This window comes from Anarhichas minor, unplaced genomic scaffold, assembly GCF_050575085.1.
Source record: "Anarhichas minor isolate MPS153535 unplaced genomic scaffold, ASM5057508v1 ptg000027l, whole genome shotgun sequence".
Classification (NCBI taxonomy): Eukaryota; Metazoa; Chordata; class Actinopteri; order Perciformes; family Anarhichadidae; genus Anarhichas; species Anarhichas minor.
Window position 1 is genome coordinate 9,510,942 of NW_027466473.1, and position 21,184 is coordinate 9,532,125.

A 21,184-nucleotide genomic window follows, 5' to 3' on the forward strand; every position below is an offset into this window, starting at 1 on the left:
TATCTTCCCTCTGATTTTTGACATCTCTAATCATCCTCTGTGTGACGTCACAGCAAAAATGATATAACATGCCCTTCAATATATTCCTTTCACCTCTCTCTCATTTAGGATCTGACAGTAGCTTTGGGCAATATTCGGTTTAATACCTGTCAGATTTACCTACCCGATCCAGATCCCCCCCCCCCCCTCCCTCCCTCTCCTCTTGTTCTCTCTTATTTTTTCACAGAAATATGTTCAGTGACCCACTGCAGTCATTCTGTTCAGTACTGAAAATCCCTCTGCAGATGCATGTCCCCGTCTCAGTAGTCAAACAGCCAGAAGAATGACGGCTCTTCAGTTCTGGACTTTGGATTTGTGACTTTCTTTCTCAGTGTTAAGGTGTTCGACAACAGAGGATGCACCGAATAAAGCTTTTCAATATAGGACACTAAACATACTGTGCAAAATACTGAAAACATCCTCTTGAAGTTGAGCGGCTGACCCTTTTTTTGCGTGACACATCTCCCTTGTCTCAAAATTGGAAAAGAAAATCTTTCCGATACATGTTTCTTTATACTAATACATCTTCCTGTTGCAGATGCAATACAATACCAATAAGGGATAATGGCTTTTACCATGACTCCTCTCATCAGCGTACATTAGAGGAACACTTAGTGCTCCTACCATTTCTTTTTTTATTCAGCGTTAGTGTGCATTATGCTTTCATGATTTCATAAGATACAAGGATATATGAGCCGAAGCAGCAGTTATTATCAGACGGGTCTTGAGGGACTTTTTGTAGGGCACTCTGCCTGATACAGTAACACAGTACTGTAAATATTTCTGTTTTAAATTTCCCTCCTTCTGTTGCTCACCACTCCTCTGTTTTCTTTCATCCACTCATGTCGTGTCTCCAGCCTGTGTCTTTACTTAGAGGTTGATGACTCTCCTCACAGTTCCTTGGCCGTTACCTAAAGCAAGTGTTGAATATGCATGAGTTCAGCCTCATAAACTGCTGCTCTCAGCGCTAAAGTCAGTAGGAAGCCCAGCTCAGCAGATGGGGGGGGGGGGGGGAGGGGGGAAGAAAACTTACTGAAAGAGAAGAAGAGGGAACGTGTTTGACTTATCTTCAGTGGCGGACGATAAACCAAGTTCCCTTTCTTCAAGTTGCCCTTGCAAAGAGAGCGACAGGAGGCGCTAGCATGCTAGTACATGCATGTGCTTTGTTTTTGTGTTCATGTGCGCATGCATGCAGCTGTTTGTGTACTTGAATATGTAACTGCTTGAGTGTGTGTGTGTGTGTGTGTGTGTGTGTGTGTGTGTGTGTGTGTGTGTGTGTGTAAGTGCTTCTGTGAGTGTCTGTCCATATCATTTTGCCTTAAGCTCTCTGGACAGTTGCCAGGCAACTGTGGCAGGCCGCTCAGCACTCGGCTGGGCAGCCATGGAGCAGACACTTCCACATGTCTATGGTTTTGATATGTGGCACAGGTCAGCGCTGATATGTTACCAGGTCAGAGTCACATCAGGCTGAGAGCCAGAGCCAATTGCTGGGTTGATCTAAGGATAATATAATTACACAATAGCATGCTAACTGTAACTATATCTCTATTTGGTAATCCCATTATCTGTCCTATTAACTTTGGTTCCTCATGGTCATTATCTTATGATCATTAGGTTAGAAGAAGGATTGTTGTTTTCTCATGAGTGGGTCACTATTTGTGGTTGCACATTGGGCAGCTATTAGACTTAGAAAAGCATTGATTCGTTCTCTCAAGAAAAAACATTTGCTTCGTTGTGATCCTGAGATAATGTCAAAGAATATAAGCAAACATGACTACGCCTCAGTGTCTATATTTGTGTGTCATATGTACAACATCCAGGTCACTGCATCTCTGGACCAACATGAAAATATTTGGTTTGGGGTATTTTCATCCCTAAATGTAACAATGGAGACATCCAAATAAAGGCACAGGCACGTGAACATTTTGAGAAAGGTTTACCATGATCTAGGGAAGAGTACTTTTTTGCTTTTCATGCAAACATACTCAAGCATATCCTCTCTGTAAAGGTCCAGTAAATAGTCTCTATACTGTAGGATGCTGGCACAATAGCAAAGCGCAAAACAGTAATATTACTTACAGATTTCTTTTTAGGCTAAATAAGTTTTACAAAATGTTCTTATAGCTAAAACTGGTGAACCAGGGATGAACCTATCCAAAATAGTCTTAATGAGACACCAGGCCCCAACATGTGAACAGTAAATATCAAACACTGTAATATGAATCATAAATAACCCAGGTAAACCACACAAATTGTTGAAGAAAGGTCAGTTTGCTAAGTTGTCATTACCATCATCACCATCATCACTGGCATTATAATCACTAACAATAAAACTGTTGCTCTCCAACACATTTGTGCTGAATGTCCTCTTTTACCATCTGTCACTGTGTGCTCCCTAAACTGTACTCTATGGCGGTGACACTTGCTCCAGCTGCCCTTTAGAACATGCTGCTGCTTAGTTCAGTCACTTGTGTGTTTTTCAATTCAAACACAAGGACACTTGCTGAATTGGAACTGCTCAACAGTATTCACCAAAACACTACAATGTGGGCTGATGCCATACAGAGATGCATTGTAACTAACACAGTGTATGAGGACACACTGACCATGACACCTGGACCTTGTTTATAGTATAGTCTGATATATTGTGTATAATAGATTATACTGTACATATCCCTACACAACTAAACGTTTATTATTTAATCAATATGCTCATTTAGGTGACGTGTAGCATGGTTGTACTGTATAGATCCTTACGTGAACAATATTGTCTGCCCTCCTAGTTTTCAATAACTATTCGACTGACATCACACACAGACCGTCTCGCTGTACAAAGCGGTTAATTGGTAAACAGGTCAGTGAATGACTGGGATTGCCATTTGAACGCCATTCAAATCCATTAGGGCAATGGCGGACTCCGCCACTGACATTGCAGACTACTATATAGAGAAATAACCAATGAGTGCAAACACATTTAATGGCTATAGCAGAAGAGATTCCAGTCATAAATATACTAGACATTTCTGGTATCAGTTACAGGCACTGCTGGGAAATTCTGCTCATGCTTTAGAAGAGGCACAGACAAATATAAACTATATTATAAACTAAATATATATATATATATATTTTAATATATTTGTATATATATTATATATATGTATATATATTTGTGTGTGTATATATATATATATATATATATATATATATATATAGAGAGAGAGAGAGAGAGAGAGAGAGAGAGAGAGAGAGAGCAATGTTTTGAGATACTGAGATGAGTAGGTAGATGCTTTTTTTTTTTTTTTTTCATCCACGTCCTCCGCCCCAACAACCTCTAATCTGAAGAGTACACCGTTTACTGAACTCATTCTAGATGTTTTCCGGGTATTGAAGTCATCCAAACCGTCAAAAATTGTAAAAGCTCCTCTTCTTGTGGGGCGAAATAGCCTGGTACTGCCTGAAACACTTTTATTTTGCTGTAATTCAATATCATACTGTAAGAACAAAGAATTGTGTGTGTGCCTGTGTGTGTGAGATATTTTGTTCAGTTTATTTTATCTTGTTGTGGGTGTGCACCTACTGTGTAAATATGTGTCCTGGAAGTAGGTGAAACATGGCTTCTGTTGCTCTCCTCCTCTCTCTGCTGACAAGTTCTCTTAACTGTGCTGTATTTCAAGCGTGGGTATTAAAAAATGAGTAGTTTGGCAAGCTTTCTGTGTGAAATCTCCTCAGACTTGCAGTTGAGTTAGAGGCTGAGAAGTTCCTGACAATGACAGGATGCCATCTTCTGTTTATGTGAAATTATTATTTTATTTTTAATTGAGTAAATGCACAGGATAATGTTATCCTTTCTTCCTGATCATCTGCCCTGCTCCTATTCCTCCACATAATCAGTTTTTTTTTCCTCTCTGTGTTTGTTCTAATTTACCCTGCAGGGTTTCTGAGCACAGGGGACCAGTCTGCTAAGGGGAACTATGGCTTGTTGGACCAGATCCAGGCCCTGCGCTGGCTCAATGAAAACATTGGCCACTTTGGAGGAGACCCAGAGAGAATCACCATCTTTGGCTCGGGAGCGGGTGCCGCTTGTGTGAACCTTCTCATCCTCTCCCACCACTCCGAGGGTAAGGCTCTTTCACTGTCATTGTCACATCAGTAGTCGTATACCCTGCTCAAAGGGGATTCACATTTCAGGACAGTGTGGGTAGTGTATTTCTTCACAGAGCATGAAAAAAATGTTTTCATATATATATTAGTATACATTATATATTATTCCCCCAAGTGAGGGGGGCAATATTCAGAGATGAGTCATCCACTATTTGTAGCAAATGTGTGTGTGTGTGTGTGTGTGTGTGTGTGTGTGTGTGTGTGTTTGTGTGTGTGTATATACGTATATATACATATAGATATATAGATACACACACACACATTTACTATATATAGATTGTCATTTGTAACAAAATCATGATTGTCATTCCAGACAGTCGACAGATGGATGAAACAGTAGGTTAATAATAAAACCATTACTCACCTTGAGACACAAACCCTGTAATAATCCCAAATAACGTCACTGATCTGCACTGACAACATTTTCCTTCTCCAATAAAACGAATCCTGTCTGGACAGGGCATTAGGAATAGATACAGTATATTACTTGCTTTGATATATCTTACATGGACTTCCAATGAAGAACATCATGAGCAAATACATATACATATATAGAGTATATATATATATACTGTTGGTTGAACTTATTTACTTGACTGTTACTCTGCTGATTCTATGCGGACACATTATGAAGTCCATCCTCTTAATAGATGGGCAGTTTAAAGTGCCCTTTTGTTCAGTAATCTTGCAATTTGGGCTTGAAAAAGCTCAATTACAGAGTCTCCAGTTCACATGTCCAATGTTTCACTAATGTGGGCAGATGCCGCTGGTGCAAAATTTGATTTAAGAGGCTTGTTGAAAACACTTCCTCTGATTGTTTTATATATATATTTATATATTAATACAAAAGCAAGGGATTTTTTTCAGAGAACCCCCCCCCCACCACCTCCATGGTGAAGGTAAAAAAAAAAAAAAAAAAAGCTAAGAAATCAGTAGAATAAAATGTACGTAGGCCTCAGTCACTCAGCAATTTAGGCCATGTTGCTGTGCAGATTTGCAGATGAACTTAAACTAAACGATGAATAGAGAGTATGCTATTTGGTTAAATGCATTTCTTTCAATCTGTTCTAAAGCTTTTCAATAAAAAAAACACACATACTACACTGATTCTGTTTTTTTCATTCAGATCTCTTAGTCCCTTGCAGTGTTCACTATCTCTTCTGGCTAACAACGGTGTTTTATCTCGGGATCTCTCCTCAACCTATTCCGTTTCACATTTTTTACTGCAGACAAGTGACTCAGGTGTGGGACAGCAGGCGTACAGCTTTTGGTGGACAGGGGAATGTATGGTTAACGTTGTTTTAACCACGCAGTGAGATTTGTTTTTGTTGTTTTTGTTTGGTCACTACTCTAACAGTCATTATTTATGACCACTGTGCATTTGGAAAACGTGAGGACTGGAAAACGTGTTGCGGTACAACGGGCAGCTGTGAGGGGCCCTTACCAGTTGCATCATGTGGATATTTAATTTTTCATACGGTGGCTTTGATGTTTATTCCTCGTTTGAAAGCATAGCATTAAAATACAGTCCCTGTACAGTAAGTGTGGCCTCGTTATTTTATGTGATGAAACGTTATTTAAAATGTACAGTAAAAACAAATACAAATAAGTCTCGCGGCAACCTTGGCCCGTCCTCAAGGCATCACCTCAGGAACCGCTGAAGTATGCTGCTTATTAAGGACTGTACTGCGCTTCCTTTGTTTTTGAATGGCAGATCTCTAAAATACCCACCAGATGTTTGATCACTAATCCTCTGATGTGAGTAGAGCTCAGAAGGTGAATGCCACTTTATATTTTACCAAGAATTCAGATTATGTTATTACTGAACTGTTAACCTTCAAAAACTGACCTTGGACAGATAAAATAAAAAATAAAATATAAAAACATGTATCTGTACGCATGGAGGCGATTCTCAGAATGATGAGTGTGTGCCTGGGAACACACACACACACACACACATCTTTTTGTCAGAAAACATTCGGGAGGACATGGAAAAGCATTTCAATGATTGGGTAGTATCGGCCAAGTTGTTAAATGTTGTCAGGGGGCCAGCTAATGTTGGCTGTAGTGCATGCTGTCCATAGACAAAGATTGATACTCGCACAAGCACTAGTGTTCAGATTGTATTGTGGGTGCTGGCGGAAGGTGTTGTATTTAAAACATATCTGATATCATTAACATTTATGGCACTTTCATTTGCCCATTTGTTGTGTTACTACAAAATCCCGTTAAGAATCGGATCGGTCTGGCTCTTTTTTTGTGGTTAATGTTGGATTATTTTGGCCAAAGTTATGGTATGTTTTTGCTTATGTGAACAGTTGGTGTCATGGCAAATAGTGAACATTGGATATCCATTTTATCATTATGGGTTGTTTGTGGCAAAAAACCCTCTTCTCCTCCATTTTGAAGTCTGGCTGCAACGCCGCAAAGTGCAGAAAAGTGAAGTTGGTGGGTGAACAGCTTTTAAAGGTACCGTGTGTGTGTGTGTGTGTGTGTGTGTGCAGAGGAGAGATGAGATGAGGGGTAGAGCTTGAGCTGCAGCTGAGAGGCTTCTTAATTGATTTCACAGGGAGAGGAGCGGGGGTGGGGCACATGCAGAATATGGGGGGGGCTTAATTATTAATGACAGAATCTGCAGATAAAACTGAGGGACAGCAAGCCACTTTACATAACAGTGCAGCGGTGCAACAGTGCGAGCAGTTTTCTTTCTCTTGCTGTCTCTCTTTCGCGCTTTATCCAAGACAGCCATTAAGCCTACTGCTGTGTGTTGAGCTTGCCACCGTCTTTCTTGCTGCCGTCTCTCGCTGTATGTGATGGAAGCGCTTCATTTTCCCACCCTAATGTTCGTTTAAAGATTTTTTCCGGCTATGAAAAGCAGCAGTATTTCTACTTCATCTCGCTGCCTATGTATTACTCTGCAATTGCTCCTCCTCCAACATATGCATTATTGAGCACGCACACTGGAAGGCCTTGAAGGCCCCAGCAGTTGCGAGCGAAAGTGTGTCAGAGAGAAAGAACTGAGAGAGAATAAGTGATTGTATGTTTTCAGTTGAAGCTACATCTGCTGTGTATGTTCCTGCTCTGTGCAGGCCTGTTCCAGAGGGCCATCGCTCAGAGTGGCTCAGCCATCTCCAGCTGGGCAGTCAACTACCGACCGACGATGTACACCAAGATCCTGGCAAAGAAGGTTGGCTGCACTCTAGGGGACATGGCCGATTTGGTGGACTGCCTGAGGAGGAAGAGTTTCCGGGAGCTAGTGGACCAAGACATCCAGCCTGCACGCTACCACATTGCCTTCGGGCCTGTGGTTGACGGGGACGTGGTGCCCGACGACCCTGAGATCCTCATGCAGCAGGTCAGAGCTGATGTCTCTGGACGTCATCCAGTGAATAAAATGCCTTGTTCCTCTTGATCATTTCCTTGCATTTGGTGTGTGAATTGTGCCCTGGGCATTCCTACTGTGTTCTTTGCTGTCATGTCATGCTGTGTGTGCGCTTTGTTGTGACACCAGGGCGAGTTCCTGAACTACGACATATTGCTCGGTGTCAACCAGGGAGAGGGCCTGAAGTTTGTGGATGACAGTGAAGGAGAAGACGGAATATCAGCCGCCTCGTTTGACTACACCATCTCCAACTTTGTGGACAATCTGTATGGATACCCTGATGGTCAGGCCCTACTCTATTTCACCTTAAAAATATGAATTTTTTTTTGCTGCCGTAGTATTGAGGTGTTTCCTCTTCATTATCTGATGCCTTCCCATCCAAACATTCAGAACAGAGCTGGTGGACGTATTGCGCTGAGCTATAATACCACACAATAAAGACTCTGGGGGGAAATTTGGTGAATAGTGTAACACAGAAAAGCTTTGATCGCCTATAAGTCTGCGTTTATATCAAAGTTCTGACTGTTTTCGTCATAAAATAAAGGGAGGTCAATGAATAAAGAAATGCAGCAGGTTGCTTTGCTGTAGAGTTGATTCATTTTTACGGGACAGTTGTGTATTTATATTCACAGTAAATTGTGTTTATGATACTTGCAGTGAGATTGAACAGCAGCACTGAGACAAGAAGTCGGGTTAAAATCGAGCAACATACCACTGTATTTTAACCAAGTTACAGATTTCAGCCTAGAATCCATTCACCTAATGCTGCAGATAACCACGCGCTGCGTGTATACTCACATTCCTTCTTATTTCTTTCAAGGTAAAGACATCCTGAGGGAAACAATAAAGTTCATGTACACAGACTGGGCCGACAGGGACAACAGTGACATGCGTAGGAAGACCCTCCTGGCTCTGTTCACGGACCATCAGTGGGTGGCCCCGGCTGTTGCCACTGCCAAACTGCATGCTGAGTTCCAGTCGCCCGTCTATTTCTATACCTTCCACCACCACTGTCAGACCGAGGCCAGGCCAGAGTGGGCAGACGCAGCCCATGGAGATGAGATCCCCTATGTGTTTGGAATTCCCATGGTGGGAGCCACTGACCTGTTTCCATGTAACTTCTCAAAGAACGACGTAATGCTGAGTGCCGTCGTCATGACATACTGGACCAACTTTGCCAAGACGGGGTTAGTATAATGCCAAGCTTAGTAATTACTTTCTGTTATCAAGTGCCTTTATCTTATTAAATATCAGGTAATACACAGTGTGCACAGTATACTGCACTTACAAGCTAATATGTAACACAATGGTGATTTCACTTTCGAGTCCCACTAGTGAGTGACTAAAGAATAAGGGTTTATTTTTGGAAGTTATCTCTTGGATAAGAGAATGTGTTGAGCTTCTGAACATGTCCTGGGTCTAAACACCTGGGTTGGGACTGAGCGACGCAGCACGCGTTCTTACCGAGGCGTTCTTTCTGCTAGAATACAAACCAGATTTCTACACAGGCGCTCAACTCAACCAGCACTTCAGCTCTTTCTGTGTTTTGGTATGTTGAATTGCTGTATTAGCAACACAGGTAACGCTAAGTTACAAAACTTGGTAGTGGTTAATAATTCTGAACATATAATATTTTTTGATTCTGCTATTTCTCTCCTCCAGGGATCCTAACCTGCCAGTTCCTCAGGACACCACGTTCATCCACACCAAGCCCAACCGCTTTGAAGAGGTCATCTGGACCAAGTTCAGCTCCAAAGACAAGCAGTACTTGCATATCGGCCTGAAGCCTCGTGTGAGAGACAACTACCGGGCCAACAAGGTGGCCTTCTGGCTGGAGCTGGTGCCACATCTTCACAGCCTCCACAAGGAAATCATTAGCTCCATCACAACTCGACTGCCGCCCGGAGGCCCCAACCGCTGGAAGGTCCCCCCCATCCCTGGCACCTACACCACGCGACACCCTGCAATCTCCACCTATCCGCCTGATCCTGAGCCCTATGGTTCAGAGAGGCCCCGCCCTTCTCCTTTCCCCGGTGAGACAAGGGACTACTCCACCGAGCTGAGTGTGACAGTAGCTGTGGGCGCCTCGCTTCTTTTCCTGAACGTGCTGGCCTTTGCCGCGCTTTACTACAAACGGGATAAGCGCCACGAACTCATGCAGAGGCGCCACCGCCGGCTGTCCCCGCAACGTGTCACGACGATGGGCATGGGCATGGGCATGGGCGTCGGCATGGGAGTCGTCGGGGCCCCACCGCACAACGACCTGGCGCTGAGTCAGGAGGAGGAGCTGATGTCGCTGCAGATGAAGCAGCAAAGAGTGGAGCTGGAGCACGGCACGCCCCTCCCTTCCCGCGGCATCCTGGGCGATCTGGAACCCCTGCGGCCTCCCGCGTGCCCACCTGACTACACGCTGGCCCTGCGACGGGCGCCTGAGGATGTGCCCCTGATGACAGCCAACACCATCACCATGATCCCCAGCACCATCAGCAGCATGCAGCCCCTCCACCCCTTCAACACTTATCCCCCTGTCCCGGCCCCCTCCACTACACCTGTCCCCAGCCACAGCAACAATGCCCTGCCACACCAACACTCCACCACCCGTGTATAGGACCAGGCACAACCTCTGCTACCCCACTCTGGGCTTACAGAGACGCACCACACAAACTGCTCCAAACAAACTCCACTCTCACCACCCTCTGTTCTTCTTTCCTATATCTTTGTCTTTTCTCATTAAGCCCTCAAATAAAGCTGCAGTTTGTAAGATTTTAAGCAGTGAAATACCTCTAAAATGTAATCATAAATCAAGGGGGAGTTGATTAAAAAAGCCCCTTCGCCAAAAGCCTGTCATCGTAGGTGCATACTGCTTTGCCCCCCGTTAACGCTCTTTCAATATCTCGTGCTTAGGTGAGCCACCAAACGCAGCTTTTCAGCTTGTAGCTGTCTCTAAAAGAGGTATCGAGCTGATCACAATCTGTCACACATCTTATGTGTAGCTCAGTTGTTTTGCGCATGTGTTGTTGTGTCAGTGTAAAACTATGTTTGACATAGAATACATATATTCACTTCCATTCATTTAGTTAAAAAAAATGATACAGAAGCAAGCAGCGAGGCAACATATGCCCCGACAAGCTGTCTGTCATAAAGCGGTGATTTCTTGAAACTTACAAATTGCAGCTTTAAAGGCCCAATCTGGAAGTGGAATTTGGCACCCTGTGTTGAACACCATGTCCCAACAGCTGTCTCTGTGTTCTGATTCTGGAGACTTTAGTGAAGTGTGAAATGTATTGACAGCACTGGAAGTACAAGGATGAGTTATTTGACATTTAAGCATGAATTTGTTTTTTTATCGATTTTAAAACTTTAGTTCTTCTGTTTACAAGTTGATGCACCTGTTTTCAGTTATGATGCGACCTAAATGCCATTATTAAAAATCTGTGGACTCACAAACGCTGCTTTCAAACGTTTCCAGATTGGGGCTTCAACTGTTGGGGCGGTACAGGAAATAACTGAATCCTACTCAGTCTGTGGGATGCGACCTGGAATCCAGGCTGCCCATTAGAACTCGCTGCATCTCCGCCACACAGGCTCTAATCATGTCCATTACTTTATTTGTTTCTCACTCATTACCTCTCTGTCTGTATCCCCATCTCAGCCCATTTAACTGCTCCGCTCTTTTTTCGCTGCCTCGCACTTTTTCTCTCTCTGCATCTGCCCTTGTAGCTCTTTTTATTAAACCATTGACATAATCCATTTCCATCTGCACTTCTCTCCTCTTTCTCGCAATCACTTCTAGACTCTTTTTTCCTTTTGGAGTCTTTTATACAAAAACACAAATGTAAATGTTGTATTATTAATAAATTGTAAGGATATGAATGAAAAAAAAGATATTCTGATATCTCGTTTTTACCAGCATTCTTGGTGCCAAGTACTGTGATAAAGTTCCTCTTTTACTGGCGTCCAGTGGACCGCCTGGAGAGGTCCATACTGACTATATCTTACAAAAGGAATTACCATCATAAAAAGTGCCAACCCCTTCATCTTTCTTTTGGATCCACACACTTCTTTGTTTTTTTTTAATTACACTCAATGTTGCACTGTGGCTGGTCTCTTCTTTAAAGGGAAATCAGATTCAATATATCCTTGTTTGAAAAAAAAAAAAAAAGAATATAAAGTTTTATTAACTACTTTGCTGTCTAGGATATTTGCATGATGTTTTTTTTCTTTTTTTCTAAAGAGTGTGGACAGAGAAGTTTGTTTGTCATTTTGATGATTTGCCTTGTTCTTCATTGATTTTTATTTTATTTTGAAAAACATTTTCATTTTCTATTTTAATATCAGCTGCACTTTGTGGTACTTCAAAAAAGTATTAAAGTATTAAGAGATGAATATTGTGTAAAACTATGATTATAACAAAGAGAGTAAATATTCCCTCTTTATTTTTTTCATTTCCTAACACTGAGGCTGTGTCGCAGAACTACCAGAAAGACTGATGAAAGCCGTTTTCTTCCCTCCCTCTTTTGCTCTGTTTCTCTTTATATTTTGCAACTCTCAATCTCACCTGAAGATAGCACTCTTTTAATTTCACGGAGAAAAAAAGAAAAGAAACGACTCCTTTACATGAATAGTCTAAATAAGGTTTTTGTCTGTGACTGACATTGACCACATGCTTCAAAGACTGCTTGACACTTATCTTTTCGTCTGCTCTTTCGTTGTTTCACGATTCTCCCTTCTGCAAGGCTGGGAGAAAGGATGAGATATATATTTATGACGGTCAAAAGGTGAGAAAGCCTTGTACGCGCGTTTTCACATCTTTTCGCACAACTGAACACAAAGGACGGGGTCACACTCTGGACAATTCTGAAGGAAAAAAAACAAACCCAGTGACATTAGGACATCACTGGACACATGGCGACAGTGATTCAATGGCGATGAGGAAATAGCTCGTCGGCTGCGGTATGATCTGTCAATGCACAGAGGATGCATTCAAAAAACCTGATTACAAAAAAAAAAAATCTTTAATGACGTTACTCATACACCATATATCACAAGAGCAAGGCAAGTGGGGTCAGTTCCCCTCCCTCCTTGTTATGTTCTGTATCCTGTCTGCTTAGGATAACAACACTCTGGAGCCAGACTGCCATCCCTCACACTGGACTGGAGCGAGCTGCGAGGACAAAAGAACAAAAAACCAACACGTGAAACAAAACTGTACATTTTATAAGTGTAAGAGAACAAACTGGAATTTGTAAATATTATGTTTGTCGTTTGGTTTGAGTGATTGGCCGGATCTTTTCTTTGTGACAACAGGTGCAAGTTTAGGGGACTTACATGATTTTAGCACTCATGCTGTACGTTTGATTCTCCTTTATTTCCTAGATCTCAAGGGCAAATTCCAATAGGTCATCGGCACGTGAATACATCTGTGAATACGAGTGAATCATTTTCTAAAAAAATCACAAAGCGTTGTTGGGGTCAACATAAACACGAAAAAAGGAATGCTTACGGCTCAGGTTGGCCTCGATGTTGTGGTGATAAAAATGCTCTTGCTGCATATGTGGCTGTCTAAAGCGTAACACACTCAACCTGGCACTATCCCATCAATCATGAAGGCAGCTTTTGAGTGAAATGAGTCCTGGATCAGCTGCAGAGAATCAGATGACGGACAGGGAAATAGGGCTGTTTAGAGAAATGAAGCAGGAAAAACGAGATAGGGCGGATGTTTAAAATGTGCTCTAAACAGACCACAAATCAAGGAATTTTACTTGTGATACTGTTGGATTTAATAGTGTCTCACATTGTCTTGAGCATTGTCAATAGAGTATAACATGTAATTGGGAGGTTGTGAAATGCTTTGTACTCTTTTGGTCTTATTTCAGACTCCAATCATGATGGTTGTTTTGCTACAGTTTGCAATTTTGTCTGTACATTCTGTTTACGGGATTATTGACCCAGCTGTTTGATGTGAGTCTGATTTGCCCACGCTTGCAAAAACAGCATTACGAAGACATTTGTTGTTTATTCTGTTTGTTTTTTTAAACAAGCGGTTGGACAGCCAACAGATAATGGAAGCACACTCGCCAAGTTTACATGTTTACACTACAGTTTTGATGTTGGCTCAAGGTAAGGAAAAACATATAAAAATGATAAAAAAGGCATTTCAAGGATTTAAATATCTTCTTATTACAACATTTCATGCTGGAATGGTAAAGAAAAGGCTTGCACCTGTTTGTCTGTTTCATTTAGTCTGATTCAGTAACCTGCTTGAAGCTCAAGATACTGCGAGGGAGCATAATGACCGGAAAGAGTTGAAAGAATTAAAGTTAATATTTCTATTTCAAATAGAGGCTATTACACACTGTATGTTGTGTATCTGAACTGGAAAACATTAAAAGACATTCTTAAACAAATGCTTTGCCATCATTTTTATTTTTTTTTGTCACATTGTCAGAGGTGCAATATTAAAGCTGCAATACATTTTATAGCCAGGTGGGGGCAGAAGAAACCCACTACTACACAATCCAGAGCGCTAGTTGGTGTTGTTATAGCTAACCCCACTAGCTTGTTTTACACTGTAAGGAGATACGGGCAACTTTAAAGTGGAAACAGACAACTCCTGAGAAAAATAACCCCTGGTCATTAGTTGTGCTAGCTGCTGTATTGAATTGTTTCACCTGCTAGCTAGCTGCTAGCCTAGTTGCTAACTTGTGCATTTGCTATTACAGTTGACAATGGAGAGCCTTGAATCATACAGTACATTTGAAGGTGGTTTAAGAGCTCTGTTGGTTGCTTGCTTGCTTGGGTTTGTCACTGTGAGCGACTCACATTTAGTAATTTGATTGGTTGACAATGTTCAAAATATAGATTATTATCTGAAATAAGAGTAGAGACTTTTTGGTTTTCATTTTTAAAAAGAACAAACCCCATCGCGGCTGCTCAGAGAGAGAAGCACGGTGTGTATTGCTGTGGTAGTGTGAGTAAGGCCAGCATTAGCTTGCATTCACTTTGCAGCTACTGTATCCTCATGAGCTCATACCCGTGATTTCATTTTCTAAATCCACACAAACTGAGTTCTGACTTTCATTCCATGAGGTCTTAAAGTTATCCAGAGGATTTGAATTTCAAAGCCTAAAATAACCGCACCAGTTTCATGAAGGGAACTGTCGTCTAATCTGTGTTTATTCAGCTGTTGAACACAAAAGTCTCTATTGTGGCAAATATACTGAAGCAGACTCATGCACCGGTGCTGTTGGATGGAGCATGCGTGCTAATGCGCGGCTTTCCAGTCATTCAACCTCTGATGTGGAAATAGTTGAATGCTTTTTAGGGCCACAGATGCATTTACCTCTGTGTTATCGCCCGTGAATAAACACTTTTAGACCACACTGCACCACTTTTTACGTCTCCAAGGTCACAGTTTCTACTCCAATCAATTGATCTTCCTGTCCATCTGATGACATCAGTGGCATTATACAGATAGATCATTTCAATACGCAAACCCTGCCTGTGGTGCGAACAGTTTGGAAAGATTTCTGGGATGTATTTGTGTACAAGAATTACAGGAGAAAAGGGAAAAAGCCACATTTTGACCTTGCATATACAATGCAAGCATTTTATTTTACTTTCCCATAGTTTTTCATATCTTGTATATTGTATACTTTCTCTTGGTTTCGATGATCTGCCTCGAGTTATTGCTGCAATAAGAAGCGAATCATTAGACCCTGCATTGCCTAAGAACTTATGGTTGACGTGCCCTGTATTAATCAAAATCATCTCCGTCATAACTTCAGCAGATTCATCATAGATTGCAGAATTGTTTAGATGACTGATATTTATGGTAATGTCATAGCGTTTTTCTTTTGTGGCATGTCGCCTTTGCATATTACACAGTAATACTCTGTTGGTGTCCCTGCAAACAGGAGACACTTTCTCTCCGTCACTAGATGGCAGTGTGCGACTATAATGTGCAGGAAAAAGGCCTGCTGCATCAGAAAATGACTGCTTCTAAACCAAATGAACCAGCCTCTAGCAGCTCAGAAAGCATCTTCCTCTTTGGAATTGCGAGCTTAAACATCACTCTCAACATTTTTAAAGAGGATATCATAAGCATCACATTGAATCAAAAATGTTTTTATGAAAGGTCTTTATGATATGACATCCATAGAGGCAACATTTTACATTTTTTATTGGATACCCAAATATTATTCTCACTGTCTTTGATTGAAATGATCAAATGGGAAGTTTGTAAGGGTTCTCAAATCATGTCGGTCGTCTAAAACCTAAAGAACTCTGCAACGACTTATGCAACCATATGTATTTTTTATTATATCCAAAAGACTTTTATCACAAGTAGATTAAATAAATGATTAAAGACACTAAAACCAGATAGCCATAAAAGTCAAATCCAATTTTCATAACTGACCCAACATTCAAACTCACATTTGCTCAAGGGTATGATGAAAGGAAGCTTTCCATTGACCTTGTTTTTATAGTAAATGATAAATAACAATCACAATACAGACCTGTAAATTAAGTTTATTAAATGAGCCAATTTACATCACCTCCCACACGTCAGTATTAGATAATAATCCCTCTCCCAACAAAACAGCTTCTTTTTTTTTTTTAAAGGAGAGATAATGAAAGAAAACCCCAAAAAAGAGCAAAACCAACTCTGTTTTTCCCAAAAATAATAACTGAGCTGCAAGAGAAAATGATAAATTAACATAACAGAAAGGTATGACAATAGCCTATCGGATTTTTTTTCAATGCTCTTTAGCACAAAAATCCATATTGACTTAAAGGTAAGTAGCCTGACCCTTTCAGGCTTTCAGATAGTGTGTTGGAGGTACAGAGGGAGGGGTGAGGGAGAGATGCAGTTGTCGTAGAATATCTGAAGGTTCTGGTCAACATCCAAATTACTCTTCAGGAAGATCTCGAGTTCCTGGACCGGCATCTCGTGCACGCTGTTGCCCTCTTTGGCGTTTTTGGCCAAGACTCCGTAGGACGGGAAGTGGATGCGCACGTCGTGCGGTGCGTTGCGGTCGTACTCCGTGCAGCAGTACGCGGACCACACGTCTTCGGGGATGGCCACGCGGTCCTGGTTGTTTCTGCGGATCATGTTGCCTCTGGTGGTCACGCCGGTCACGATGTAGGCCGTGCCGCGGCAGAAGTTGTTGAGGCGGATGCGGATCCGCTCCTCGTACTCGCGCCAGGGCCCGATGTTGAACTCGCGCATCTCCGGCACCACGTTGGTCAGCGTGTAGGTGGCGGCGCGGTCGTGTGGGGTGGACTGGTGCTGGTCCGGGTTCAGGTGACCTCTCTCATACAGGACCACGTCAGAGTAGTCATCCAGGACTGCCTGGCTGTCCTCAAACTTCATGTGCAGGTAGCCAGTGGGGAAGGCCTGCATGTTCCCATTGCCATCGACTTCTGCCAGCTGGGGAGACACAGAGACACACTTCTTTGATATACAATACAAAGCCAGTATTGTCTATTAGGCCTCTTTGCCAAATGAGTATTTAAAATATATATATAGTATACTCCAGTGTGAGCTACCTGGTTAAAAAATGGTTAAAATGAATGAGCTTTTTTGGCATTTTTAAAAGCAAACCCGAACTATCACTCAAAGACAAAGCATCTGACCTGTGGCTCAAACATCCAAGGGTAGTCCACACGTCTGTCTCCCTCTGTTTTCTTGAAAGTATAAGCCGAGTAAACCGGAATCCGCTTCTGGGGGTCGTACAGGGTCACAAAGCGAGGCCTGTCAGCATACCGTTGACAGATCCTCCTCAGCTTGGTGTCGGTGAACCCCCGCGGCGGTGTCCCCATGTACAGGGAGTCCTTGCACCTCTCTATGTGATTAAAATCTTGAACGACCGACGCCAACATCAGAGGCAAAAGACAGGCCAGCAGAGGAAGAAACGCTGACGGTGCTAACATATTTGTGGTGAAAAACGTCTCCTCAGTCTCACCTACTGGGGCTTCTGGAAAGAAATGACAGAAAATGTTTGCAGTTATGATTATGGCAGATCAGATATGCAAAGCAGTTAGAGACAGTGTGACCAAAAGACAGGCCTCCTACCACGCGTGGGCGTGGATGTGCAGGTCATTGCTCTGACCTACGATTCTAAAATACGACTGAATAAAAAAAGCTGTATGCTCTCTTGAATATTATTCTAAATGCTCTTTTTGAAGTAAAGCTACTGTACCAGACTTAAGGATCTATTGAGGTTATTAAGTCTCTTTGGGCATTTAAACTAATTGACAGGATTGTCCCTGTGAGTTCTTAATGAGGTTATGTTTTGACCTTTGAGATAGCCATTACATTTTATTCAGGTGCAATCAAATGCTGAGGCAACAAGATACTGGATCATTGACTGAGGTGCAGACAGCGCTGTTAACTGTCACAGCTTTACCATGCACACCTGTTCTGAACAACTTGTGAAGGCCTGATTTGACACAAAGCATAATTTCCAAAACTACCAGCCAAAATAACTTCCCATTGCAAAAAAAAAAATGTTGGCCTTGCAAGTGCAATTCACTCTCAAAGAGTTTGGTGGTGACGGGACATTCAAATGGGTCATTCATGGACGTGCTATCAGCGACGTGGTAAAATGCAAAAGTGTCTAATCTGTCGCAGTGATGAACAAAAGGCCTACAGTGACCAGTGTGTTTTTGAGCTACTATGCTACTCAGCGTAAATGATGGAGATAAAGCCCGAAAGTTTAACTGCGACACGGCGACAAAGAGCGTACAAGTTCAAAAGCAAGAAAAGGAAATAAGAAAAGAACCCAGAACTCCATGGCAATGGAAGAAACTCGATCTGCCATGAAGTAGAGCGAACATTTCATAGCAAATGGTTCAGTGTTCTGCCAAAACGGGTGCTTGACTTATTCTGGCAGCTCATTGTGTACAGAGCAAGTAATCCATCTGAAACTCTCTTCCTGTTTCCAAAGTTGCAGCTTGCACACATTATGCAAATTCTTTATTTCTTTGCTATTTATCAGACACATTTATGACCACGACGTGATGACTGAGGGTGCACAGTTTTCTCTCTCCAGTATTGCAAGGGACACGTGCATGCTTTACTTATCCTTCGATAACAACATGGACCTAGTGGTCTTCCGATACCAGGAGGGTCACCGATTGATCCGCTCATCAACCACGTGTCCTTGTCAGTGTCCCATATCACTTTACGGGCTCTGAGGAGGATCATCATCTCAATCAGTGACTCCCCACCAGGGCTTTTCTTGCCCTATAGAGGAAAGAGTGCGCAGTATAGCCAACACTGAAGTAGCTCAAGTCATAACAAGGAAGAAGATTCAAATAAAATGTGCTGCATATCAATGGCTGGAGTGTCTGGTGCTGCTGCGCTCAAGCTGCTGGCCTCTTCTCAAGCCGGTTTCATGCAAATGGAAAAAGTGTTTGTCAGATTAGCTGGTGCAACAATCCTTCACTGCCCTAATAAGTCAATTTGAGTGACTGAGTGTGGTCATTCATCGAGGGACCAGCTTGCCTCTCTGATCTAATCCTGAGTTATGGCAATCATAACTTATGTAGCTGGGGCTGATGATGCAGTTATGCGAACAGACATTTCTCAGCTGTCAGCGTTTTTACCAATTAAAATGAGAAATTCAGACCAAGTGCCGACCCAGCTCGGCTGCCCTCTGCCGCCTCGTCTCCAGCAGAGGAGGGAGAGCGTTTCACTGCTGTGGCGTTAAATGTTATCAGTTCTTTGGAAGGAAATGTAATTACTGATCATGATTTTTGTTTCCTTCAAAACGGTCACTACCCATGCGGGTCATGGGGGCAGCGTGCTTTGGGGTGCGATTATAAACATGTGACAAAAATCATCGAATGGTCTGTCTGTTTATTTGTTTGTTTCTTGGGGTGGATGACAAGTAAATCTCTGTGATTATAATCCAAAATCCTAATGAATCCCTCTGTAGTTCTGTGTCTCAGACAGGCTTGCAATGATGGTCAGTAGGAGTCGAATATAATGCATGTCAGTTAAAAGGCTGACCTGGAATAAGCCCGTTAGACAAGTATGGATGCGCAGAGCTGTTGAGAGATTTAACAACTCATTTTATTGTTGAATCATTCTGGTACAGGGACTCACACAGTAATTAATATATATATATGTATATATATATAATCAATGCAATATGACAATTTAAACAGTGTGACAATTCAATGTGATAAGTACTTTTACAAAATTGAACCTATTTAGCTTCAACCCAACTTTCCAGGACATTTAAATGTTCCTGGCAGGTCTGCTTTGTGTTCTGCACGTTCATGGAACACAGAACGTCATCGTTGCAATAATACATTTTGCCCACTTGGAGGCAGTGTAGGCTTGTTTGTTGTTTTCCTGCTCCACGACAATCAAATGCATTTATGCATATAAACATCAATTTAAACTTTTTAAAAAGCCATCAACACGGCTGCATTTGTAAGTCTGAAAAGTGTGCCAAACACCACCATTGTCATTTACATGTTTAGTCCCCATTGACAGGCAGTTGTTAGGCTGTACTTTATACAGTATTGTGTTCCAACAGTTTTCCTGATATGTAAATGAATGTATTTCAATTTTGATATTCTGAGACAAATTTCTGTTTCTCGGTGCTCAACATAAAACTCGGATGAATCTTCCAATTTTGAGCTCGTCTGTTTTTCCTTTTCCCTTCCAATCTCTTCTTTTCTCCTTGATTTCTTCTCATTCAGAAGAAATCACTCAGCTTACCATTGGATTTGGTCAGAGCCGTATTTTGTCAGAATTTTAGTTGTCAATTAAACAAATGGGTAAAACATCGTAACACATTTGTTATTTACTGTTCAATTGGTGTGACATTAAACAGTTTTTAATAATGTAACTCTTAATCAAACCCATATTAGCATGATATTTATAATTATTTCTGAAGGTCATGGGTGACATTGTAAAACAGTTGCTGTATCATTACTGTATCAGTAGGTGTTTTTTTTTCTTTTTCTTTTATGAACTATTGAGACAGACCTTCACTGAGCCACTAGGGGGCAGCAGCCATTCCAGCCTAAGAAGCTTTCCCCTCTAAATTCTGCACCAAACTCCTCCGATTGGTCCAAATACCCACATGAGCTTGCGCATTGACCAATAGAATTTGGGCTCATCAGGCGCTGTTGCTAAGGCACTTGAGAGGTAAAAAAAAAAAAAAAAAAAAAACTGTCAGCGGGGCTGCTTCCACCATTTTCATTCTCACAGTCGTCTGGCTGCTCCGTCCGTCTCTCCCTCTCACCGTGCACTCAGGCACCGACAGCTCTGCCTGCTTTTCACCCTGCAGAGGGAGCAAGCGGTGGTTTCTTCACCGTGTATCAGTATTAATTAAGGACCCTCCCTCCTGAACCCGGAGCCGTAAGCTCCACCTCCCCCCCCCCCCGGTTATCCTGCCACTTGACATTTGAGCTCTGCCAACACTCGCCGCACGTCCCCTCACCATTTCCCTCTGCTTCACTTCATCCAGAAACATACCTGGTTGCACGGCTCCGCCATGAGCCAGGGGAATACGAGAAACGATTACCGTAATATAATGTGCATTACGATTCTATGACCATTTCCTCCTTTAGTTAAGA

The 21,184-nt window shown here is 42.1% G+C and overlaps 2 protein-coding genes across 2 annotated transcripts in view; one reads left to right on the forward strand and one right to left on the reverse strand.

Moving 5' to 3' along the window:
- nlgn2b (neuroligin 2b) overlaps positions 1-10,190 on the forward strand; it is a 28,923-nt gene extending 18,733 nt beyond the window's left edge. The window contains exons 4-8 of the mRNA XM_076101788.1: positions 3,972-4,157; positions 7,290-7,555; positions 7,712-7,865; positions 8,403-8,769; positions 9,245-10,190. Coding sequence (XP_075957903.1) covers positions 3,972-4,157; positions 7,290-7,555; positions 7,712-7,865; positions 8,403-8,769; positions 9,245-10,190 — 1,919 coding nt within the window. The remainder of the gene's footprint in view (positions 1-3,971; positions 4,158-7,289; positions 7,556-7,711; positions 7,866-8,402; positions 8,770-9,244) is intronic.
- A 5,933-nt stretch (positions 10,191-16,123) lies between these two features.
- On the reverse strand, positions 16,124-21,104 carry LOC142959881 (endonuclease domain-containing 1 protein-like). The gene is made up of 5 exons (XM_076101384.1): positions 21,084-21,104; positions 20,815-20,889; positions 18,710-18,833; positions 17,222-17,562; positions 16,124-17,015 (listed from the first exon to the last, which is right to left on the reverse strand). The coding sequence occupies exons 1-5, from the start codon at positions 21,102-21,104 to the stop codon at positions 16,407-16,409; spliced, it is 1,170 nt and encodes a 389-aa protein (XP_075957499.1). The 3' UTR covers positions 16,124-16,406.
- Between the last annotated feature and the right edge of the window lie 80 nt (positions 21,105-21,184).